Below are 20,304 nucleotides of genomic sequence, written 5' to 3'. Positions count from 1 at the left end.
TCTCCGATGCGACTGCTAAGAAGCAAGTACCCATACCTTTTATTACTGCACTGCACCAGTAGTCAGTCGGTGGCACTCTCAAGTCTCAAGCAGCCCTGCAAAATCGCCGGGGTCCCAGAGTGGCGGATTTGTACAAGTTAGTTCCTCCGAATGGCACGAATGGCGGGAACTAACTTTCACAGATCCGCGAAGCCATTGTGATTATGCTATTCTCTGCTGTACTTCACTGACTAAAATGAGTGTGGGTGGGGGAAAATCGTTCGGAACATCTTTTGTCTTTTCCCTGAACTTCTTCTCGACAAATTCAATGCAACGAAAGGAAGAAGATGTGAATTGAAAAAAAATAATATGTAATTGTTACAAATAAGAATGTATATAGACATACAAAAGTTGCGATTGTGGATAAATGAAAAAAAAACACACATAATATAAGAAAATGTGTGATAAGCGGTAGTAATAAAGCAGTAATGTGTATGAAGGCTAGAAAGACAGGCTTTACAAAATATGCAAGGAAAAGAAGCTCTTCAGTCGAAGACAATGAGAAAGTTTTCCGAAACTCCAGAAGCCAAACGATTCAGTGACGAACGATCGAACGAATGATCAGACGCTGGGAAAGTCGGCTCATATTCAAAAGCCACATATACATAACTTTTCAATAAGTGAAGGGTTTCATTGTAATAATTTCGTTAAAATAACTTGCCTGCCACCGTTCCGCCATACGCTGGACAGGCAAATGTGGCTTTAGAGTCCCAATAATAACAACAATAATAATGCCAATAAAACAGAACAAGGCCCTATCTCGAAAGCGATTGAAACGGAATGCCGAATCCTGAAGAGAAGAGCGCGATGGCGGGAGCTCTCATAACAAAAGGTGGGCATCCATATCCACAAAACTATACATAAACGACCGAGGGGCATCAGAAACAGCATCCGAAGCAAAGAAAAAATCATAATCAAAGTACATCCCATGGTTCCGTTTCGATCCGAAGTGGTCCAGGATCTTTGGCACCGGTCTGCCTCTCGCGATGATGGTCGAAAGAAAAAGAAAATTAGGGAGCAGAAGAAGAAATCGATTCGGACCAAAAACATGCCAATTGGACATGCGAAAAATTCACGATAATTTTACCGGGAGCAAAGTGGAATGGACACGACGGTAGCAAAAGAACGAAGCGCAGAACATTGCCAATGCAAATATCGTATGGCGAAAACAAATCGATGATATTTGCAGCAATAATGCCTGCTGACGAAGCACCGAGAACTTTAGATTGGTTTTTATTGCTGACTGTGGATGTGGGTGTTGTTCGTTTTTTTTTTTTTTTTTTGGAAGCTGGATATTTGAACGTAAACTCTATTTCAACGTTTCAACAGAACTATGAGATAGATGGAGTTTAAACTATTCCACCCGTTAGGGATGGGAAAATATTGCTTGTTGAAGTAGTGTTTTCATTTAATACGTTTGTATAGAAAAACTTTTAATTAGGGTCAAGTTAAGTACCTAATTAATTATGATACTATGGGCTAATTCCGAAGAATACCTGATGGCATTGCTTTAAGCACCGTAGATATGAAAACGTTTAGGATTGTTATAGTTTTTCATTCCATTGCTAAGTTAAAGTAAAAATTTTCCAGATTACATCGAAAATGTCATTAAAGTTTAAACAAAAATACATGTCTCTGAAAAAAATGACAAAAATGACAAAAATGACAAAAATGACAAAAATGACAAAAATGACAAAAATGACAAAAATGACAAAAATGACAAAAATGACAAAAATGACAAAAATGACAAAAATGACAAAAATGACAAAAATGACAAAAATGACAAAAATGACAAAAATGACAAAAATGACAAAAATGACAAAAATGACAAAAATGACAAAAATGACAAAAATGACAAAAATGACAAGAATGACAAAAATGACAAAAATGACAAAAATGACAAAAATGACAAAAATGACAAAAATGACAAAAATGACAAAAATGACAAAAATGACAAAAATGACAAAAATGACAAAAATGACAAAAATGACAAAAATGACAAAAATGACAAAAATGACAAAAATGACAAAAATGACAAAAATGACAAAAATGACAAAAATGACAAAAATGACAAAAATGACAAAAATGACAAAAATGACAAAAATGACAAAAATGACAAAAATGACAAAAATGACAAAAATGACAAAAATGACAAAAATGACAAAAATGACAAAAATGACAAAAATGACAAAAATGACAAAAATGACAAAAATGACAAAAATGACAAAAATGACAAAAATGACAAAAATGACAAAAATGACAAAAATGACAAAAATGACAAAAATGACAAAAATGACAAAAATGACAAAAATGACAAAAATGACAAAAATGACAAAAATGACAAAAATGACAAAAATGACAAAAATGACAAAAATGACAAAAATGACAAAAATGACAAAAATGACAAAAATGACAAAAATGACAAAAATGACAAAAATGACAAAAATGACAAAAATGACAAAAATGACAAAAATGACAAAAATGACAAAAATGACAAAAATGACAAAAATGACAAAAATGACAAAAATGACAAAAATGACAAAAATGACAAAAATGACAAAAATGACAAAAATGACAAAAATGACAAAAATGACAAAAATGACAAAAATGACAAAAATGACAAAAATGACAAAAATGACAAAAATGACAAAAATGCCAAAAATGACAAAAATGACAAAAATGACAAAAATGACAAAAATGACAAAAATGACAAAAATGACAAAAATGACAAAAATGACAAAAATGACAAAAATTACAAAAATGACAAAAATGACAAAAATGACAAAATGACAAAAATGACAAAAATGACAAAAATGTCAAAAATGACAAAAATGACAAAAATGACAAAAATGACAAAAATGACAAAAATGACAAAAATGACAAAAATGACAAAAATTACAAAAATTACAAAAATTACAAAAATTACAAAAATTACAAAAATTACAAAAATTACAAAAATTACAAAAAATGACAAAAATGACAAAAATGAAAAAAATGACAAAACTGACAAAAATGACAAAAATGACAAAAATGAAAAAAATGACAAAAATGACAAAAATGACAAAAATGACAAAAATGACAAAAATGACAAAAATGACAAAAATGACAAAAATGACAAAAATGACAAAAATGACAAAAATGACAAAAATGACAAAAATGACAAAAATGACAAAAATGACAAAAATGACAAAAATGACAAAAATGACAAAAATGACAAAAATGACAAAAATGACAAAAATGACAAAAATGACAAAAATGACAAAAATGACAAAAATGACAAAAATGACAAAAATGACAAAAATGACAAAAATGACAAAAATGACAAAAATGACAAAAAATGACAAAAAATGACAAAAATGACAAAAATGACAAAAATGACAAAAATGACAAAAATGACAAAAATGACAAAAATGACAAAAATGACAAAAATGACAAAAATGACAAAAATGACAAAAATGACAAAAATGACAAAAATGACAAAAATGACAAAAATGACAAAAATGACAAAAATGACAAAAATGACAAAAATGACAAAAATGACAAAAATGACAAAAATGACAAAAATGACAAAAATGACAAAAATGACAAAAATGACAAAAATGACAAAAATGACAAAAATGCCAAAAATGACAAAAATGACAAAAATGACAAAAATGACAAAAATGACAAAAATGACAAAAATGACAAAAATGACAAAAATGACAAAAATGACAAAAATGACAAAAATGACAAAAATGACAAAAATGACAAAAATGACAAAAATGACAAAAATGACAAAAATGACAAAAATGACAAAAATGACAAAAATGACAAAAATGACAAAAATGACAAAAATGACAAAAATGACAAAAATGACAAAAATGACAAAAATGACAAAAATGACAAAAATGACAAAAATGACAAAAATGACAAAAATGACAAAAATGACAAAAATGACAAAAATGACAAAAATGACAAAAATGACAAAAATGACAAAAATGACAAAAATGACAAAAATGACAAAAATGACAAAAATGACAAAAATGACAAAAATGACAAAAATGACAAAAATGACAAAAATGACAAAAATGACAAAAATGACAAAAATGACAAAAATGACAAAAATGACAAAAATGACAAAAATGACAAAAATGCCAAAAATGACAAAAATGACAAAAATGACAAAAATGACAAAAATGACAAAAATACAAAAATGACAAAAATGACAAAAATGACAAAAATGACAAAAATGACAAAAATGACAAAAATGACAAAAATGACAAAAATGACAAAAATGACAAAAATGACAAAAATGACAAAAATGACAAAAATGACAAAAATGACAAAAATGACAAAAATGACAAAAATGACAAAAATGACAAAAATGACAAAAATGACAAAATGACAAAAATGACAAAAATGACAAAAATGACAAAAATGACAAAAATGACAAAAATGACAAAAATGACAAAAATGACAAAAATGACAAAATGACAAAAATGACAAAAATGACAAAAATGACAAAAATGACAAAAATGACAAAAATTACAAAAAATTACAAAAATTACAAAAATTACAAAAATTACAAAAAATGACAAAAATGACAAAATGACAAAACTGACAAAAATGACAAAAATGACAAAAATGAAAAAAATGACAAAAATGACAAAAATGACAGAAATGACAAAAATGACAAAAATGACAAAAATGACAAAAATGACAGAAAATGACAAAAATGACAAAAATGACAAAAATGACAAAATGACAAAAATGACAAAAATGACAAAAATGACAAAAATGACAAAAATGACAAAAATGACAAAAATGACAAAAATGACAAAAATGACAAAAATGACAAAAATGACAAAAATGACAAAAATGACAAAAATGACAAAAATGACAAAAATGACAAAAATGACAAAAATGACAAAAATGACAAAAATGACAAAATGACAAAAATGACAAAAATGACAAAAATGACAAAAATGACAAAAATGACAAAAATGACAAAAATGACAAAAATGACAAAAATGACAAAAATGACAAAAATGACAAAAATGACAAAAATGACAAAAATGACAAAAATGACAAAAATGACAAAAATGACAAAAATGACAAAAATGACAAAAATGACCAAAAATGACCAAAAATGACAAAAATGAACAAAAATGACAAAAATGACAAAAATGACAAAAATGACAAAAATGACAAAAATGACAAAAATGACAAAAATGACAAAAATGACAAAAATGACAAAAATGACAAAAATGACAAAAATGACAAAAAATGACAAAAATGACAAAAATGACAAAAATGACAAAAATGACAAAAATGACAAAAATGACAAAAATGACAAAAATGACAAAAATGACAAAAATGACAAAAATGACAAAAATGACAAAAATGACAAAACGACAAAAATGACAAAAATGACAAAAATGACAAAAATGACAAAAATGACAAAAATGACAAAAATGACAAAAATGACAAAAATGACAAAAATGACAAAAATGACAAAAATGACAAAAATGACAAAAATGACAAAAATGACAAAAATGACAAAAATGACAAAAATGACAAAAATGACAAAAATGACAAAAATGACAAAAATGACAAAAATGACAAAAATGACAAAAATGACAAAAATGACAAAAATGACAAAAATGACAAAAATGACAAAAATGACAAAAATGACAAAAATGACAAAAATGACAAAAATGACAAAAATGACAAAAATGACAAAAATGACAAAAATGACAAAAATGACAAAATGACAAAAATGACAAAAATGACAAAAATGACAAAAATGACAAAAATGACAAAAATGACAAAAATGACAAAAATGACAAAAATGACAAAAATGACAAAAATGACAAAAATGACAAAAAATGACAAAAATGACAAAAATGACAAAAATGACAAAAATGACAAAAATGACAAAAATGACAATATAACCTAGCTAGAGTAAAGAGTAAATAATAATGATGTTTGGCAAAAGTTATTTGTTTATTTATATAGTGTGACGGATTACGTTGGTGCATTGGTTTTTCTACTGTTTGCTTACACTGCACAGTGGTGCAGAACATCAATCTAGCTGTACGAAATTAATAGCGCCCAGGGATGAAGAGATAGACATTTGATGTCTTCAACAACATTGTTCAGTTTTACATGGAGCATATTTCAGTATCAAAATTTTTGCCAAGGGGTCCCTCGATAGCGAGATAAAAATGCTAACTTTTTTGTTTTTCAAATTAGGGCTTTGATATCTTCGACAAAGTTGTTTATCTAATCAAAATACATAATTTTGTTGAATATGTCAAAGTCCTATCATATCACCCTCAGGAGTTACAGTCATAGTAAAAATATTCTCATAAAAAAAACAATTTTTTGAACCTGACACATTATAGATTGGATAAAAAGGTTCGCCGTGTTTGAAACAATGTTGTAACAAGCTACGATCTACAATTGTCTCACTGCAACACCTTATTAATAAAGTAAATGTTTTCAACGTTTTTTTTCTATAAGTAAAATAGGTAATTTTCATATAAAAAGTTCATTCAAATCTCTACTAGTTCCACCGATTTCCCCGGTAATTTCAAATGGAAATGGTTCCGCTTATCATCAAAAATAATCACAAAAAAGGGGGTGTTGCGAAAATGTGCACTTTTCGATGGAGGAGCCTTCCAAAATTGCCAATAAAATACACTAAATGCTTTCTATAGACCTTCAAAAACTTTTAAACCCATCATAATGTATGAGGCAATTGTAGATCGTAGCTTGTTACAACTTTGTTTCAAACACGGCGAACCTTTTTATCCAATCTATAATGTGTCAGGTTCAAAACATTGTTTTTTATGAGAATATTTTTACTATGACTGTAACTCCTGAGGGTGATATGATAGGACTTTGACATATTCAACAAAATTATGTATTTTGATTAGATAAACAACTTTGTCGAAGATATCAAAGCCCTAATTTGAAAAACAAAAAAGTTAGCATTTTTATATCGCTATCGAGGGACCCATCGGCAAAAATTTTGATACTAGAATATGCTCCATGTAAAACTGAACAATGTTGCTTAAGACTTCAAATGTCTATTTCTTCATTCCTGGGCGCTATTAATTTCGTACAGCTAGATTGATGTTCTGCACCACTGTGCACTGTGGGTGAAATAACAATTTTCTGATAATCACCTTTTTTTTACTCAGTTACTTATCTTAAGTAAGATGCAACAACATACAAATAAAAAAAGCCTTGTAAATCTCGTTTCTATTCGCTGGAAAATGATTATTTTGCATCACATGATTTTAGTTTTTAAATTTTGTGTAATTATTTTTAACCCTGAATGTATGCAGCATTATTTTATATTGCTTATATCAGCTTTAGCGACCGAAAATATGTAAAGTTTAGTTGGAAAAAAAATTATCTCTAAAGCATTTGTCAAAAACTATAAATTTCTTTGCAAATTAAAATCTAAATACTCAATTTGATGTTCCATCAAGTTTAGAACTTTTGATGCAAAACCCGTTCGATTATCTGTGCACATGCACTATTTAGAAGCTATTGAAGTTGAAAAGTGTTCTTTCGGTAATTTCTTCGGATTTTGAAATTCTCACAATTTTGTTTAATCTTAATCAATCACAAAAATCGTCCCGCACCTAATCAATAATGTTTGGGAGAAATTAGCAAAATCGTATTGAAATAAATCAACAATATCAATTTTTTATAAGACTCAAAATAACAGTTTTATACCTGTTCAGTCCTGATGTTCAAATTAAATTGATATTATTTCACTGAATCGCTGATTCCTGAACTCATTTAAAAAAGTCATGCATTAAACAGTTAAAAATCGGGGGTTATAATTAACTTTAAACTAGACCCAACATGAACAATTTTGCACATATTCCCCAAATTTGAAATAAAATCACACGTTGACATAACGTGATGCGTTGAAAGCCTCCCTTAATCTAAAATACTGTAAGGAAGGCTGTTTTCATACAAAGTTGGATCTAAATTCCCGTAATTAAGGAAAAAAAAATTAATTGATATAAGGGATAATCCAAAACTAAATTCACTGACCAGTTAGTGTTAAACCTATGTAAATTAATTGAACTATTTCTGAATTCAGGAATCATAGTAGTGAGAGTATTTAGGTATTGCATTTTTTTACTATGATCGAAAATTTATCATACCAATAGCTATCGATCGAAACGAACCATAAGGAATAGCTTGAGCAATCAAAACTATTTCTCTGATGTAAAGTTATTTACTAAAAAGCTATCTGAAGTTGTTTCCTTCGTCTTCATTTTTAAGATTGTCATTCCCATTCCGTACGTCCACCAACTCATCTTCCGTTCACTTCGGGTCCTATATCGATTTTCCAAAACGGACGTGGCTGTTCCTTTTGGCTCATCGATACTGATTTTGAACGACTTTTCGGATAAAGGACTGAACACAGCAAAAGGGGAAAGATTTTATTCTTGCAATCAATTTTACGATCCCTGAAAACAACCATTCGGGATAAAGAGCTGGCTGCCGGATTTCGAAAGCGTGTGCATATGTAGGTATGTACGGAGATCCTCGACACTACAACTGGGGAGAACTATTCCGCAAATCTGGTCAAAGCATTCGGCCAAAGCGTATCTGGGAAGAAATTTCATCCCCCCTTACTACTCTCGCTCATCTAAAGAAGGTGTGTGGAAATGTTCAGCATGTATGCAACATCGACTGGGTTCAATATTTTCTTATATGTATCTTCTATGAAACTTAAAGAAAACTGTAAGCATAAGTTTTTGAAACGAGCACGTCGCACTCATAAGATGCTGTTCGTAATATAAAGATTTCGTGTTTGATGTTATTTTTCTTTCTCGCTTCAAACGTGTTCGATTCCACCCGAAAGAACTCTCCCAGGGAGCGAAACAGGGCTATCGGAATTTCGAACTTATTATTTTACACACATAAATGTTGAGGTTTACGAAGATTCTAATTCTACAATTGTGTAATATTAAAATAGACGATTTATATATGTGTGAACTTCGAAACACAAAACTAAAAAAAGGATCAGAAAAGGGTGGTCACCCGAACAAGAAGAAGGCTTGTATACGACCAAGACCAAGACCAATGACATGTGTACAACACTAGTTCAATACAACATACTTTTAAGAGACGAAAAAACATTCAGTGGATCTGGACTGAACCAACATATCAGTGAAAATATCACAATCAGCTGAACGCTGTTGTTTGTTAAGAAAATTATTGCAATTTATTATGTGATTCGATGCAAAACGAATAACGCAGTAGGAAAATATTCCTGTCGTTGTATACTGGATTCCTACATGAAGATATTTTACTCACATCTCGTTCCACGATTCCCGAATGAATTTGTAGGATCGAGGCATCGGTTTCAAGGAATAGAATCGAACCGTGAACATATTACGATGTTCCCAAGTGCAGCGCATGGCATTTCGCGACCAAATGAGCGTGAGTTTAAGCCCTGAGCCTTGACTTCGATTAGGGGTGATCGTACGGACGGATGAGGTAGAGGTGGAAAAAAAGAGGTTACAATTGCAATCGAGATAAAAATGAAATTTAAATAACGTCTGCAAGCCAAAATCCAGCAGCCAGCAAACTGAGATAGCGGTTGTAGGAACTCAAGGTAGAGCATCGATTTGAACTGAAATCAGAGCACCGAACGAAAAGCTCTCAACAATCCTGAAAAGTTATTATCCACCCGATGGTCAAGCCCGGTTGAATTTATTAAATTTGTATTCGAATAACTAATTGTTCGTTTTCTTTCCCCTTCAACATTCTTTCACTTTGCGGAAAGAGCACGGTATCAATTAATTATTCATTTTCTGCAACTGATTTTTGCTTCTGTCAGTTTAGTGTTAAAATTTGTGAAATGTAGATATTAAAAAAAGTGGTTGAGGATTGGCCAAAAACTGACCTGTGCTAGATTTCAGCTCAATCAGACATAATTTAAAAGAGCCTCAAAGAGCACAAAGTTGCGATTTTATACCTTAAAATTCCACCAAATCGGTGGCCAAAGGATGTTGAGAAATTTGAAATTTAAACTTTGATGTCCAATGATTTGGAAATGTCTAAAACGTCGAGATTTGGTGTTATTTCGAATACGAAAATTGAGTTTTTGAAAGCCGTTTTCGAAAAACCGGTAGAATGTTCAAAACTTGGCACGTTTAATAAATCACAAATCACTCTTAATCCCATGAAACCCATTAGAATCACAAACTTGTTTAGGCATCTAAGACCTAAGTATGCAATAATGCAATGCAATGCATTCATGCAATTATGTCATTTTTGTAATTTTTTCATTTTTATAATTTTCGAAATTTTTGTAATTTTTGTAATTTTTGTAATTTTTGTAATTTTTGTAATTTTTGTAATTCTTTGTTATTTTTGAAATTTTTGTAATTTTTGTAATTTTTGTAATTTTTGTAATTTTTGTAATTTTTGTAATTTTTGTAATTTTTGTAATTTTTGTAATTTTTGTAATTTTTGTAATTTTTGTAATTTTTGTAATTTTTGTAATTTTTGTAATTTTTGTAATTTTTGTAATTTTTGTAATTTTTGTAATTTTTGTAATTTTTGTAATTTTTGTAATTTTTGTCATTTTTGTTATTTTTGTAATTTTTGTAAATTTTGTCATTTTTGTAATTTTTGCATTTTTAACATTTTTGCCATTTTTGTCATTTTTGTCATTTTCGTCATTTTTGTCATTTTTGTCATTTTTGTCATTTTTGTCATTTTTGTCATTTTTGTCATTTTTGTCATTTTGTCATTTTTGTCATTTTTGTCATTTTTGTCATTTTTGTCATTTTTGTCATTTTTGTCATTTTTGTCATTTTTGTCATTTTTGTCATTTTTGTCATTTTTGTCATTTTTGTCATTTTTGTCATTTTTGTCATTTTTGTCATTTTTGTCATTTTTGTCATTTTTGTCATTTTTGTCATTTTTGTCATTTTTGTCATTTTTGTCATTTTTGTCATTTTTGTCATTTTTGTCATTTTTGTCATTTTTGTCATTTTTGTCATTTTGTCATTTTGTCATTTTTGTCATTTTTGTCATTTTTGTCATTTTTGTCATTTTTGTAATTTTTGTCATTTTTGTCATTTTTAACATTTTTGCCATTTTTGTCATTTTTGTCATTTTTGTCATTTTTGTCATTTTTGTCATTTTTGTCATTTTTGTCATTTTTGTCATTTTTGTCATTTTTGTCATTTTGTCATTTTTGTCATTTTTGTCATTTTTGTCATTTTTGTCATTTTTGTCATTTATGTCATTTTTGTCATTTTTGTCATTTTTGTCATTTTTGTCATTTTTGTCATTTTTGTCATTTTTGTCATTTTTGTCATTTTTGTCATTTTTGTCATTTTTGTCATTTTTGTCATTTTTGTCATTTTTGTCATTTTTGTCATTTTTGTCATTTTTGTCATTTTTGTCATTTTTGTCATTTTTGTCATTTTTGTCATTTTTGTCATTTTTGTCATTTTTGTCATTTTTGTCATTTTTGTCATTTTTGTCATTTTTGTCATTTTTGTCATTTTTGTCATTTTTGTCATTTTTGTCATTTTTGTCATTTTTGTCATTTTTGTCATTTTTGTCATTTTTGTCATTTTTGTCATTTTTGTCATTTTTGTCATTTTTGTCATTTTTGTCATTTTTGTCATTTTTGTCATTTTTGTCATTTTTGTCATTTTTGTCATTTTTGTCATTTTTGTCATTTTTGTCATTTTTGTCATTTTTGTCATTTTTGTCATTTTTGTCATTTTTGTCGTTTTTGTCATTCTTGTCATATTTTTCATTTTTTTTTTGTCATTTTTATCATTTTTGTCATTTTTGTCATTTTTGTCATTTTTGTCATTTTTGACATTTTTGTCATTTTTGTCATTTTTGTCATTTTTGTCATTTTTGTCATTTTTGTCATTTTTGTCATTTTTGTCATTTTTGTCATTTTTGTCATTTTTGTCATTTTTGTCATTTTTGTCATTTTTGTCATTTTTGTCATTTTTGTCATTTTTGTCATTTTTGTCATTTTTGTCATTTTTGTCATTTTTGTCATTTTTGTCATTTTGTCATTTTTGTCATTTTTGTCATTTTTGTCATTTTTGTCATTTTGTCATTTTTGTCATTTTTGTCATTTTTGTCATTTTTGTCATTTTTGTCATTTTTGTCATTTTTGTCATTTTTGTCATTTTTGTCATTTTTGTCATTTTTGTCATTTTTGTCATTTTTGTCATTTTTGTCATTTTTGTCATTTTTGTCATTTTTGTCATTTTTGTCATTTTTGTCATTTTTGTCATTTTTGTCATTTTGTCATTTTTGTCATTTTTGTCATTTTTGTCATTTTTGTCATTTTTGTCATTTTTGTCATTTTTGTCATTTTTGTTATTTTTGTCATTTTTGTCATTTTTGTCATTTTTGTCATTTTTGTCATTTTTGTCATTTTTGTCATTTTTTGTCATTTTTGTCATTTTTGTCATTTTTGTCATTTTTGTCATTTTTGTCATTTTTGTCATTTTTGTCATTTTTGTCATTTTTGTCATTTTTGTCATTTTTGTCATTTTTGTCATTTTTGTCATTTTTGTCATTTTTGTCATTTTTGTCATTTTTGTCATTTTTGTCATTTTTGTCATTTTTGTCATTTTTGTCATTTTTGTCATTTTTGTCATTTTTGTCATTTTTGTCATTTTTGTCATTTTTGTCATTTTTGTCATTTTTTGTCATTTTTGTCATTTTTGTCATTTTTGTCATTTTTGTCATTTTTGTCATTTTTGTCATTTTTGTCATTTTTGTCATTTTTGTCATTTTTGTCATTTTTGTCATTTTTGTCATTTTTGTCATTTTTGTAATTTTTGTCATTTTTGTCATTTTTAACATTTTTTGCCATTTTTGTCATTTTTGTCATTTTTGTCATTTTTGTCATTTTTGTCATTTTTGTCATTTTTGTCATTTTTGTCATTTTTGTCATTTTTGTCATTTTTGTCATTTTTGTCATTTTTGTCATTTTTGTCATTTTTGTCATTTATGTCATTTTTGTCATTTTTGTCATTTTTGTCATTTTTGTCATTTTTGTCATTTTTGTCATTTTTGTCATTTTTGTCATTTTTGTCATTTTTGTCATTTTTGTCATTTTTGTCATTTTTGTCATTTTTGTCATTTTTGTCATTTTTGTCATTTTTGTCATTTTTGTCATTTTTGTCATTTTTGTCATTTTTGTCATTTTTGTCATTTTTGTCATTTTTGTCATTTTTGTCATTTTTGTCATTTTTGTCATTTTTGTCATTTTTGTCATTTTTGTCATTTTTGTCATTTTTGTCATTTTTGTCATTTTTGTCATTTTTGTCATTTTTGTCATTTTTGTCATTTTTGTCATTTTTGTCATTTTTGTCATTTTTGTCATTTTTGTCATTTTTGTCATTTTTGTCATTTTTGTCATTTTTGTCATTTTTGTCATTTTTGTCATTTTTTGTCATTTTTGTCATTTTTGTCATTTTTGTCATTTTTGTCATTTTTGTCATTTTTGTCATTTTTGTCATTTTTGTCATTTTTGTCGTTTTTGTCATTCTTGTCATTTTTTTCATTTTTTTTTGTCATTTTTATCATTTTTGTCATTTTTGTCATTTTTGTCATTTTTGTCATTTTTGACATTTTTGTCATTTTTGTCATTTTTGTCATTTTTGTCATTTTTGTCATTTTTGTCATTTTTGTCATTTTTGTCATTTTTGTCATTTTTGTCATTTTTGTCATTTTTGTCATTTTTGTCATTTTTGTCATTTTTGTCATTTTTGTCATTTTTGTCATTTTTGTCATTTTTGTCATTTTTGTCATTTTTGTCATTTTTGTCATTTTTGTCATTTTTGTCATTTTTGTCATTTTTGTCATTTTTGTCATTTTTGTCATTTTTGTCATTTTTGTCATTTTTGTCATTTTTGTCATTTTTGTCATTTTTGTCATTTTTGTCATTTTTTGTCATTTTTGTCATTTTTGTCATTTTTGTCATTTTTGTCATTTTTGTCATTTTTGTCATTTTTGTCATTTTTGTCATTTTTGTCATTTTTGTCATTTTTGTCATTTTTGTCATTTTTGTCATTTTTGTCATTTTTGTCATTTTTGTCATTTTTGTCATTTTGTCATTTTTGTCATTTTTGTCATTTTTGTCATTTTTGTCATTTTTGTCATTTTTGTCATTTTTGTCATTTTTGTCATTTTTGTTATTTTTGTCATTTTTGTCATTTTTGTCATTTTTGTCATTTTTGTCATTTTTGTCATTTTTGTCATTTTTGTCATTTTTGTCATTTTTGTCATTTTTGTCATTTTTGTCATTTTTGTCATTTTTGTCATTTTTGTCATTTTTGTCATTTTTGTCATTTTTGTCATTTTTGTCATTTTTGTCATTTTTGTCATTTTTGTCATTGTTTGATTTTTTGTCATTTTGAAAATATGTCATTTTTGTAATCTTTTCATTTTTATAATTTTCGTAATTTTTGTAATTTTGTAATTTTGTAATTTTGTAATTTTTGTAATTTTTGTAATTTTTGTAATTTTAGTAATTTTTGTAATTTTTGTAATTTTTGTTATTTTCGTAATTTTTGTAATTTTTGTAATTTTTGTAATTTTTGTAGTTTTTGTTATCCTTGTAATTTTTGTCATTTTTGTAATTTTTGTAATTTTTGTAATTTTTGTAATTTTTGTAATTTTTGTAATTTTTGTAATTTTTGTAATTATTGTAATTTTTGTAATTTTTGTAATTTTTGTAATTTTTGTAATTTTTGTTATTTTTGTAATTTTTGTAATTTTGTCATTTTTGTAATTTTTGTAATTTTTGTAATTTTTGTAATTTTTTGTAATTTTTGTAATTTTTGTAATTTTTGTAATTTTTGTAATTTTTGTAATTTTTGTCATTTTTGTAATTTTTGTAATTTTTGTAATTTTTGTAATTTTTGTAATTTTTGTAATTTTTGTAACTTTTGTAATTTTTCTAACTTTTGTAATTTTTGTAATTTTTGTAATTTTCGTAATTTTTTTAATTTTTGTAATTTTTGTAATTTTTGTAATTTTTGTAATTTTTGTAATTTTTGTAATTTTTGTCATTTTTGTAATTTTTGTAATTTTTGTAATTTTAGTAATTTTTGTAATTTTTGTATTTTTTGTAATTTTTGTAATTTTTGTAATTTTTGTAATTTTTGTAATTTTGTAATTTTTGTAATTTTTGTAATTTTTGTAATTTTTGTAATTTTTGTAATTTTTGTAATTTTGTAATTTTTGTAATTTTTGTAATTTTTGTAATTTTTGTAATTTTTGTAATTTTGTAATTTTTGTAATTTTTGTAATTTTTGTAATTTTTGTAATTTTTGTAATTTTTGTAATTTTTGTAATTTTTGTAATTTTTGTTATTTTTGTCATTTTTGTAATTTTTGTAATTTTTGTAATTTTTGTAATTTTTGTCATTTTTGTAATTTTTGTAATTTTTGTAATTTTTGTAATTTTTCTAATTTTTGTAATTTTTGTAATTTTTGTAATTTTTGTAATTTTTGTAATTTTTGTAATTTTTGTAATTTTTGTAATTTTTGTAATTTTTGTAATTTTTGTCATTTCTGTCATTTTTGTCATTTTGTCATTTTTGTCATTTTTGTCATTTTTGTCATTTTTGTCATTTTTGTCATTTTTGTCATTTTTGTCATTTTTGTCATTTTTGTCATTTTTGTCATTTTTGTCATTTTTGTCATTTTTGTCATTTTTGTCATTTTTGTCATTTTTGTCATTTTTGTCATTTTTGTCATTTTTGTCATTTTTGTCATTTTTGTCATTTTTGTCATTTTTGTCATTTTTGTCATTTTTGTCATTTTTGTCATTTTTGTCATTTTTGTCATTTTTGTCATTTTTGTCATTTTTGTCATTTTGTCATTTTTGTCATTTTTGTCATTTTTGTCATTTTTGTCATTTTTGTCATTTTTGTCATTTTTGTCATTTTTGTCATTTTTGTCATTTTTGTCATTTTTGTCATTTTTGTCATTTTTGTCATTTTTGTCATTTTTGTCATTTTTGTCATTTTTGTCATTTTTGTAATTTTTGTAATTTTTGTAATTTTTGTAAGTTTTGTAATTTTTGTAATTTTTGTAATTTTTGTAATTTTTGTAATTTTTTGTAATTTTTGTAATTTTTGTAATTTTTGTAAGTTTTGTTATTTTTTGTAATTTTTGTAATTTATGTAATTTTAGTAATTTTTGTAATTTTTGTAATTTTTGTAATTTTTGTAATTTTTGTAATTTTTGTAATTTTTGTAATTTTTGTAATTTTTGTAATTTTTGTAATTTTTGTAATTTTTGTAATTTTAGTTATTCTTGTATATTTTGTAATTTTTGTAATTTTAGTAATTTTTGTAATTTTTGTAATTTTAGTAATTTTTGTAATTTTTGTTATTTTTGTAATTTTTGTAATTTTTGTAATTTTTGTAATTTTTGTAAATTTTGTAATTTTTGAGTTCTTTGACATTTTTGTAATTTTTGTTTTTTTTTTTGTTATTTTTGTAATTTTTGTAATTTTTGTAATTTTTGTAATTTTTGTAATTTTTGTAATTTTTGTAATTTTTGTAATTTTTGTAATTTTTGTAATTTTTGTAATTTTTGTAATTTTTGTAATTTTTGTAATTTTTGTAATTTTTGTAATTTTTGTAATTTTTGTAATTTTTGTAATTTTTGTAATTTTTGTAATTTTTGTAATTTTTGTAATTTTTGTAATTTTTGTAATTTTTAATTTTTGTAATTTTTGTAATTTTTGTAATTTTTGTAATTTTTGTAATTTTTGTAATTTTTGTAATTTTTGCAATTTTTGTAATTTTTGTAATTTTTGTAATTTTTGTAATTTTTTTATAATTTTTGTAATTTTTGTAATTTTTGTAATTTTTGTAATTTTTGTAATTTTTGTAATTTTTGTCATTTCTGTCATTTTTGTCATTTTTGTCATTTTTGTCATTTTTGTCATTTGTCATTTTGTCATTTTTGTCATTTTTGTCATTTTTGTCATTTTGTCATTTTTGTCATTTTTGTCATTTTTGTCATTTTTGTCATTTTTGTCATTTTTGTCATTTTTGTCATTTTTGTCATTTTGTCATTTTTGTCATTTTTGTCATTTTTGTCATTTTTGTCATTTTTGTCATTTTTGTCATTTTTGTCATTTTTGTCATTTTTGTCATTTTTGTCATTTTTGTCATTTTTGTCATTTTTGTCATTTTGTCATTTTTGTCATTTTTGTCATTTTGTCATTTTTGTCATTTTTGTCATTTTTGTCATTTTGTCATTTTTTGTCATTTTTGTCATTTTTGTCATTTTTGTCATTTTTGTCATTTTTGTCATTTTTGTCATTTTTGTCATTTTTGTCATTTTTGTCATTTTTGTCATTTTGTCATTTTTGTCATTTTTGTCATTTTTGTCATTTTTGTCATTTTTGTCATTTTTGTCATTTTTGTCATTTTTGTCATTTTTGTCATTTTTGTCATTTTTGTCATTTTTGTCATTTTTGTCATTTTTGTCATTTTGTCATTTTTGTCATTTTTGTCATTTTTGTCATTTGACATTTTTGTCATTTTTGTCATTTTTGTCATTTTTGTCATTTTTGTCATTTTTGTCATTTTTGTCATTTTTGTCATTTTTGTCATTTTTGTCATTTTTGTCATTTTGTCATTTTTGTCATTTTTGTCATTTTTGTCATTTTTGTCATTTTTGTCATTTTTGTCATTTTTGTCATTTTTGTCATTTTTGTCATTTTTGTCATTTTTGTCATTTTTGTCATTTTTGTCATTTTTGTCATTTTTGTCATTTTGTCATTTTTGTCATTTTTGTCATTTTGTCATTTTTGTCATTTTTGTCATTTTTGTCATTTTTGTCATTTTTGTCATTTTTGTCATTTTTGTCATTTTTGTCATTTTTGTCATTTTTGTCATTTTTGTCATTTTTGTCATTTTTGTCATTTTGTCATTTTTGTCATTTTTGTCATTTTGTCATTTTTGTCATTTTTGTCATTTTTGTCATTTTTGTCATTTTTGTCATTTTTGTCATTTTTGTCATTTTTGTCATTTTTGTCATTTTTGTCATTTTTGTCATTTTTGTCATTTTTGTCATTTTTGTCATTTTTGTCATTTTGTCATTTCGTCATTTTTGACATTTTTGTCATTTTTGTCATTTTTGTCATTTTTGTCATTTTTGTCATTTTTGTCATTTTTGTCATTTTTGTCATTTTTGTCATTTTTGTCATTTTTGTCATTTTTGTCATTTTTGTCATTTTTGTCATTTTTGTCATTTTTGTCATTTTTGTCATTTTTGTCATTTTTGTCATTTTTGTCATTTTTGTCATTTTTGTCATTTTTTGATTTTTTGTCTTTTTTGTATTTTTTTTGTAATTTTATAATTTTTGTTATATTTCTAATTTTTGAAATTTTTGTATTTCGCAATTCGAATAATTGAAATTGTCTATTTGTCAGTTTTGTCACAATAGTCCTTTTTCTTATATTTCCGTTCACAATTCGAATAATTGAAAATATAATTTTTGTATTTCTTTTGGACTTTAAATTATTTTCGATGCCACCATATTGACAAATTATGTATAGAAGCTTTATCATTAATCAGCTATCAATAATCAGTAGAAAACATTGTTTTAGTCCAATATCTTCAAATTTTATCATATTCTTCAAAAAGATTTTTTTTTTTGACACGGTTCAAAACTACAGCAATCGTCACAAAAGCGTCACTTGATGTAGCGATATCATCCGAGCTTCAACCCTGTTTTATTTACGTTTTCATTCGGTGGCGCACACACACACAGTTAACAACTCTCGCGAACGAGCTGTCATCGTTATTTGAAATCAACACACGGTTTTCCGCATGCACGTTGCTTTCGCATGGACGTTTTTCAGAATTTCTCAGTTTTTCTGTTGTAAATAGCTAGAACAAAATGATGAATTTACCAGTTCTTACTAATTTAAAACCACAGTTTAAGAAAATTCCCAAGAAGCAAAATGAGGTAAGCGTTTGGGGTAAAATATTCTCTTAACCTTATCGGATCTCGAGTTTGTCTTATCTGTGAACCGGCACTATTTCTAGATTCTTGCTAGTTTGGGGACCCCGCACATTGATTCATTTAACTACATGCTTGAGGAGGGAATCGACGATGTGATCCGTAACCTAGAGCCGATGGTGTTTGAGCTACCGAATAAGAATCGAGTTCGGTTACAAATAACGGATTGTTCGATTGCTAACCCAACGGTTCCCATGAGTATGCTCAACGTGCGTGAAAAGCGAATTTTTCCATCAGAGTGCCGTCAGAAAAATGAAACCTACACCGGCATGTGCACTATCACTATCGAGTGGGATGTAGACGGACATCCGAAGCCGCCGATCACACGCGATGTCGGACCATTGCCGATTATGTTGCGCTCAAAGATTTGCAACCTAGCCGGATTGAGTCCTGCTGAATTGGTTCGTCGAGGAGAGCACGAGGACGAATGGGGCGGCCACTTCCTCGTACGGGGCATGGAGAAGCTGATTCGAATGTTAGTCATGACGAGAAGAAACTTCCCCATTGCCTTAAATCGTAATTCCTGGAAGGATCGAGGCAAGGAATTCAGCAGCACCGGAGTTATGATTCGATGTGTCCGAACGGATCAAACGTCGGACGGTATGTAGGCACTGCTGAATGATTATCCCAGTTATAATTGTTCCTATTGATTTGGATTTAAATTTCAGAACAACGTCCTACATTATCTGAATAACGGAACGGCTAAGTTAATGTTCTCGATAAAGAAGTCGCTTACGTTTGTACCAATCATGATGTTGCTTAAAGCTTTATCTAGCTACACGGACAATGAGATTTACAAACGACTGATAAATGGGTTTGAGGATGATCAGTACTACGTGCAGTAAGTTTAGTAAAGAAGGTTTTCGATGGTATCAAGATCTGAAATAGATTTCCCTTTCAGCTGTATCAAAATCATGCAACGAGAGCTTCACGAAGAAGGAATCCACAATCAGGTGGAATGTAAGAATTACATGGGAAACGTGTTTCGGTCGAAGCTCTACCAGCTGCCAAAATGGTACACACACGAGAAAGTGGCCGATTATCTGTTGAACACTTGCGTCCTCATACACCTGGATAACGATTTAGATAAATTCAATCTTCTGGTGTTTATGATGCAGAAGTTGTTTACTGCTGCTCAAGGTCGGTGCAAAACTGAAGGCGCTGATAGTGTCATGATGCAGGAAGTACTCCTTGGAA

General features: G+C 26.6%; 1 protein-coding gene across 1 annotated transcript; it reads left to right on the top strand.

The window, feature by feature from the left end:
• The first annotated feature begins 18,906 nt into the window (after positions 1–18,906).
• Positions 18,907–19,952, top strand: LOC129747386 (DNA-directed RNA polymerase I subunit RPA2-like). Its single transcript, XM_055741577.1, has 3 exons — positions 18,907–19,053; positions 19,134–19,709; positions 19,779–19,952. Exons 1-3 carry the CDS (start codon positions 18,985–18,987, stop codon positions 19,950–19,952), a joined length of 819 nt encoding a protein of 272 aa, XP_055597552.1. The 5' UTR covers positions 18,907–18,984.
• Positions 19,953–20,304: the final 352 nt, after the last annotated feature.

The sequence above is a fragment of the Uranotaenia lowii genome, chromosome 2, assembly GCF_029784155.1.
Source record: "Uranotaenia lowii strain MFRU-FL chromosome 2, ASM2978415v1, whole genome shotgun sequence".
Taxonomy (NCBI): domain Eukaryota; kingdom Metazoa; phylum Arthropoda; class Insecta; order Diptera; family Culicidae; genus Uranotaenia; species Uranotaenia lowii.
Note: the sequence above shows the minus strand (reverse complement) of the source record. Positions and strands in the feature narration are given on the sequence as shown.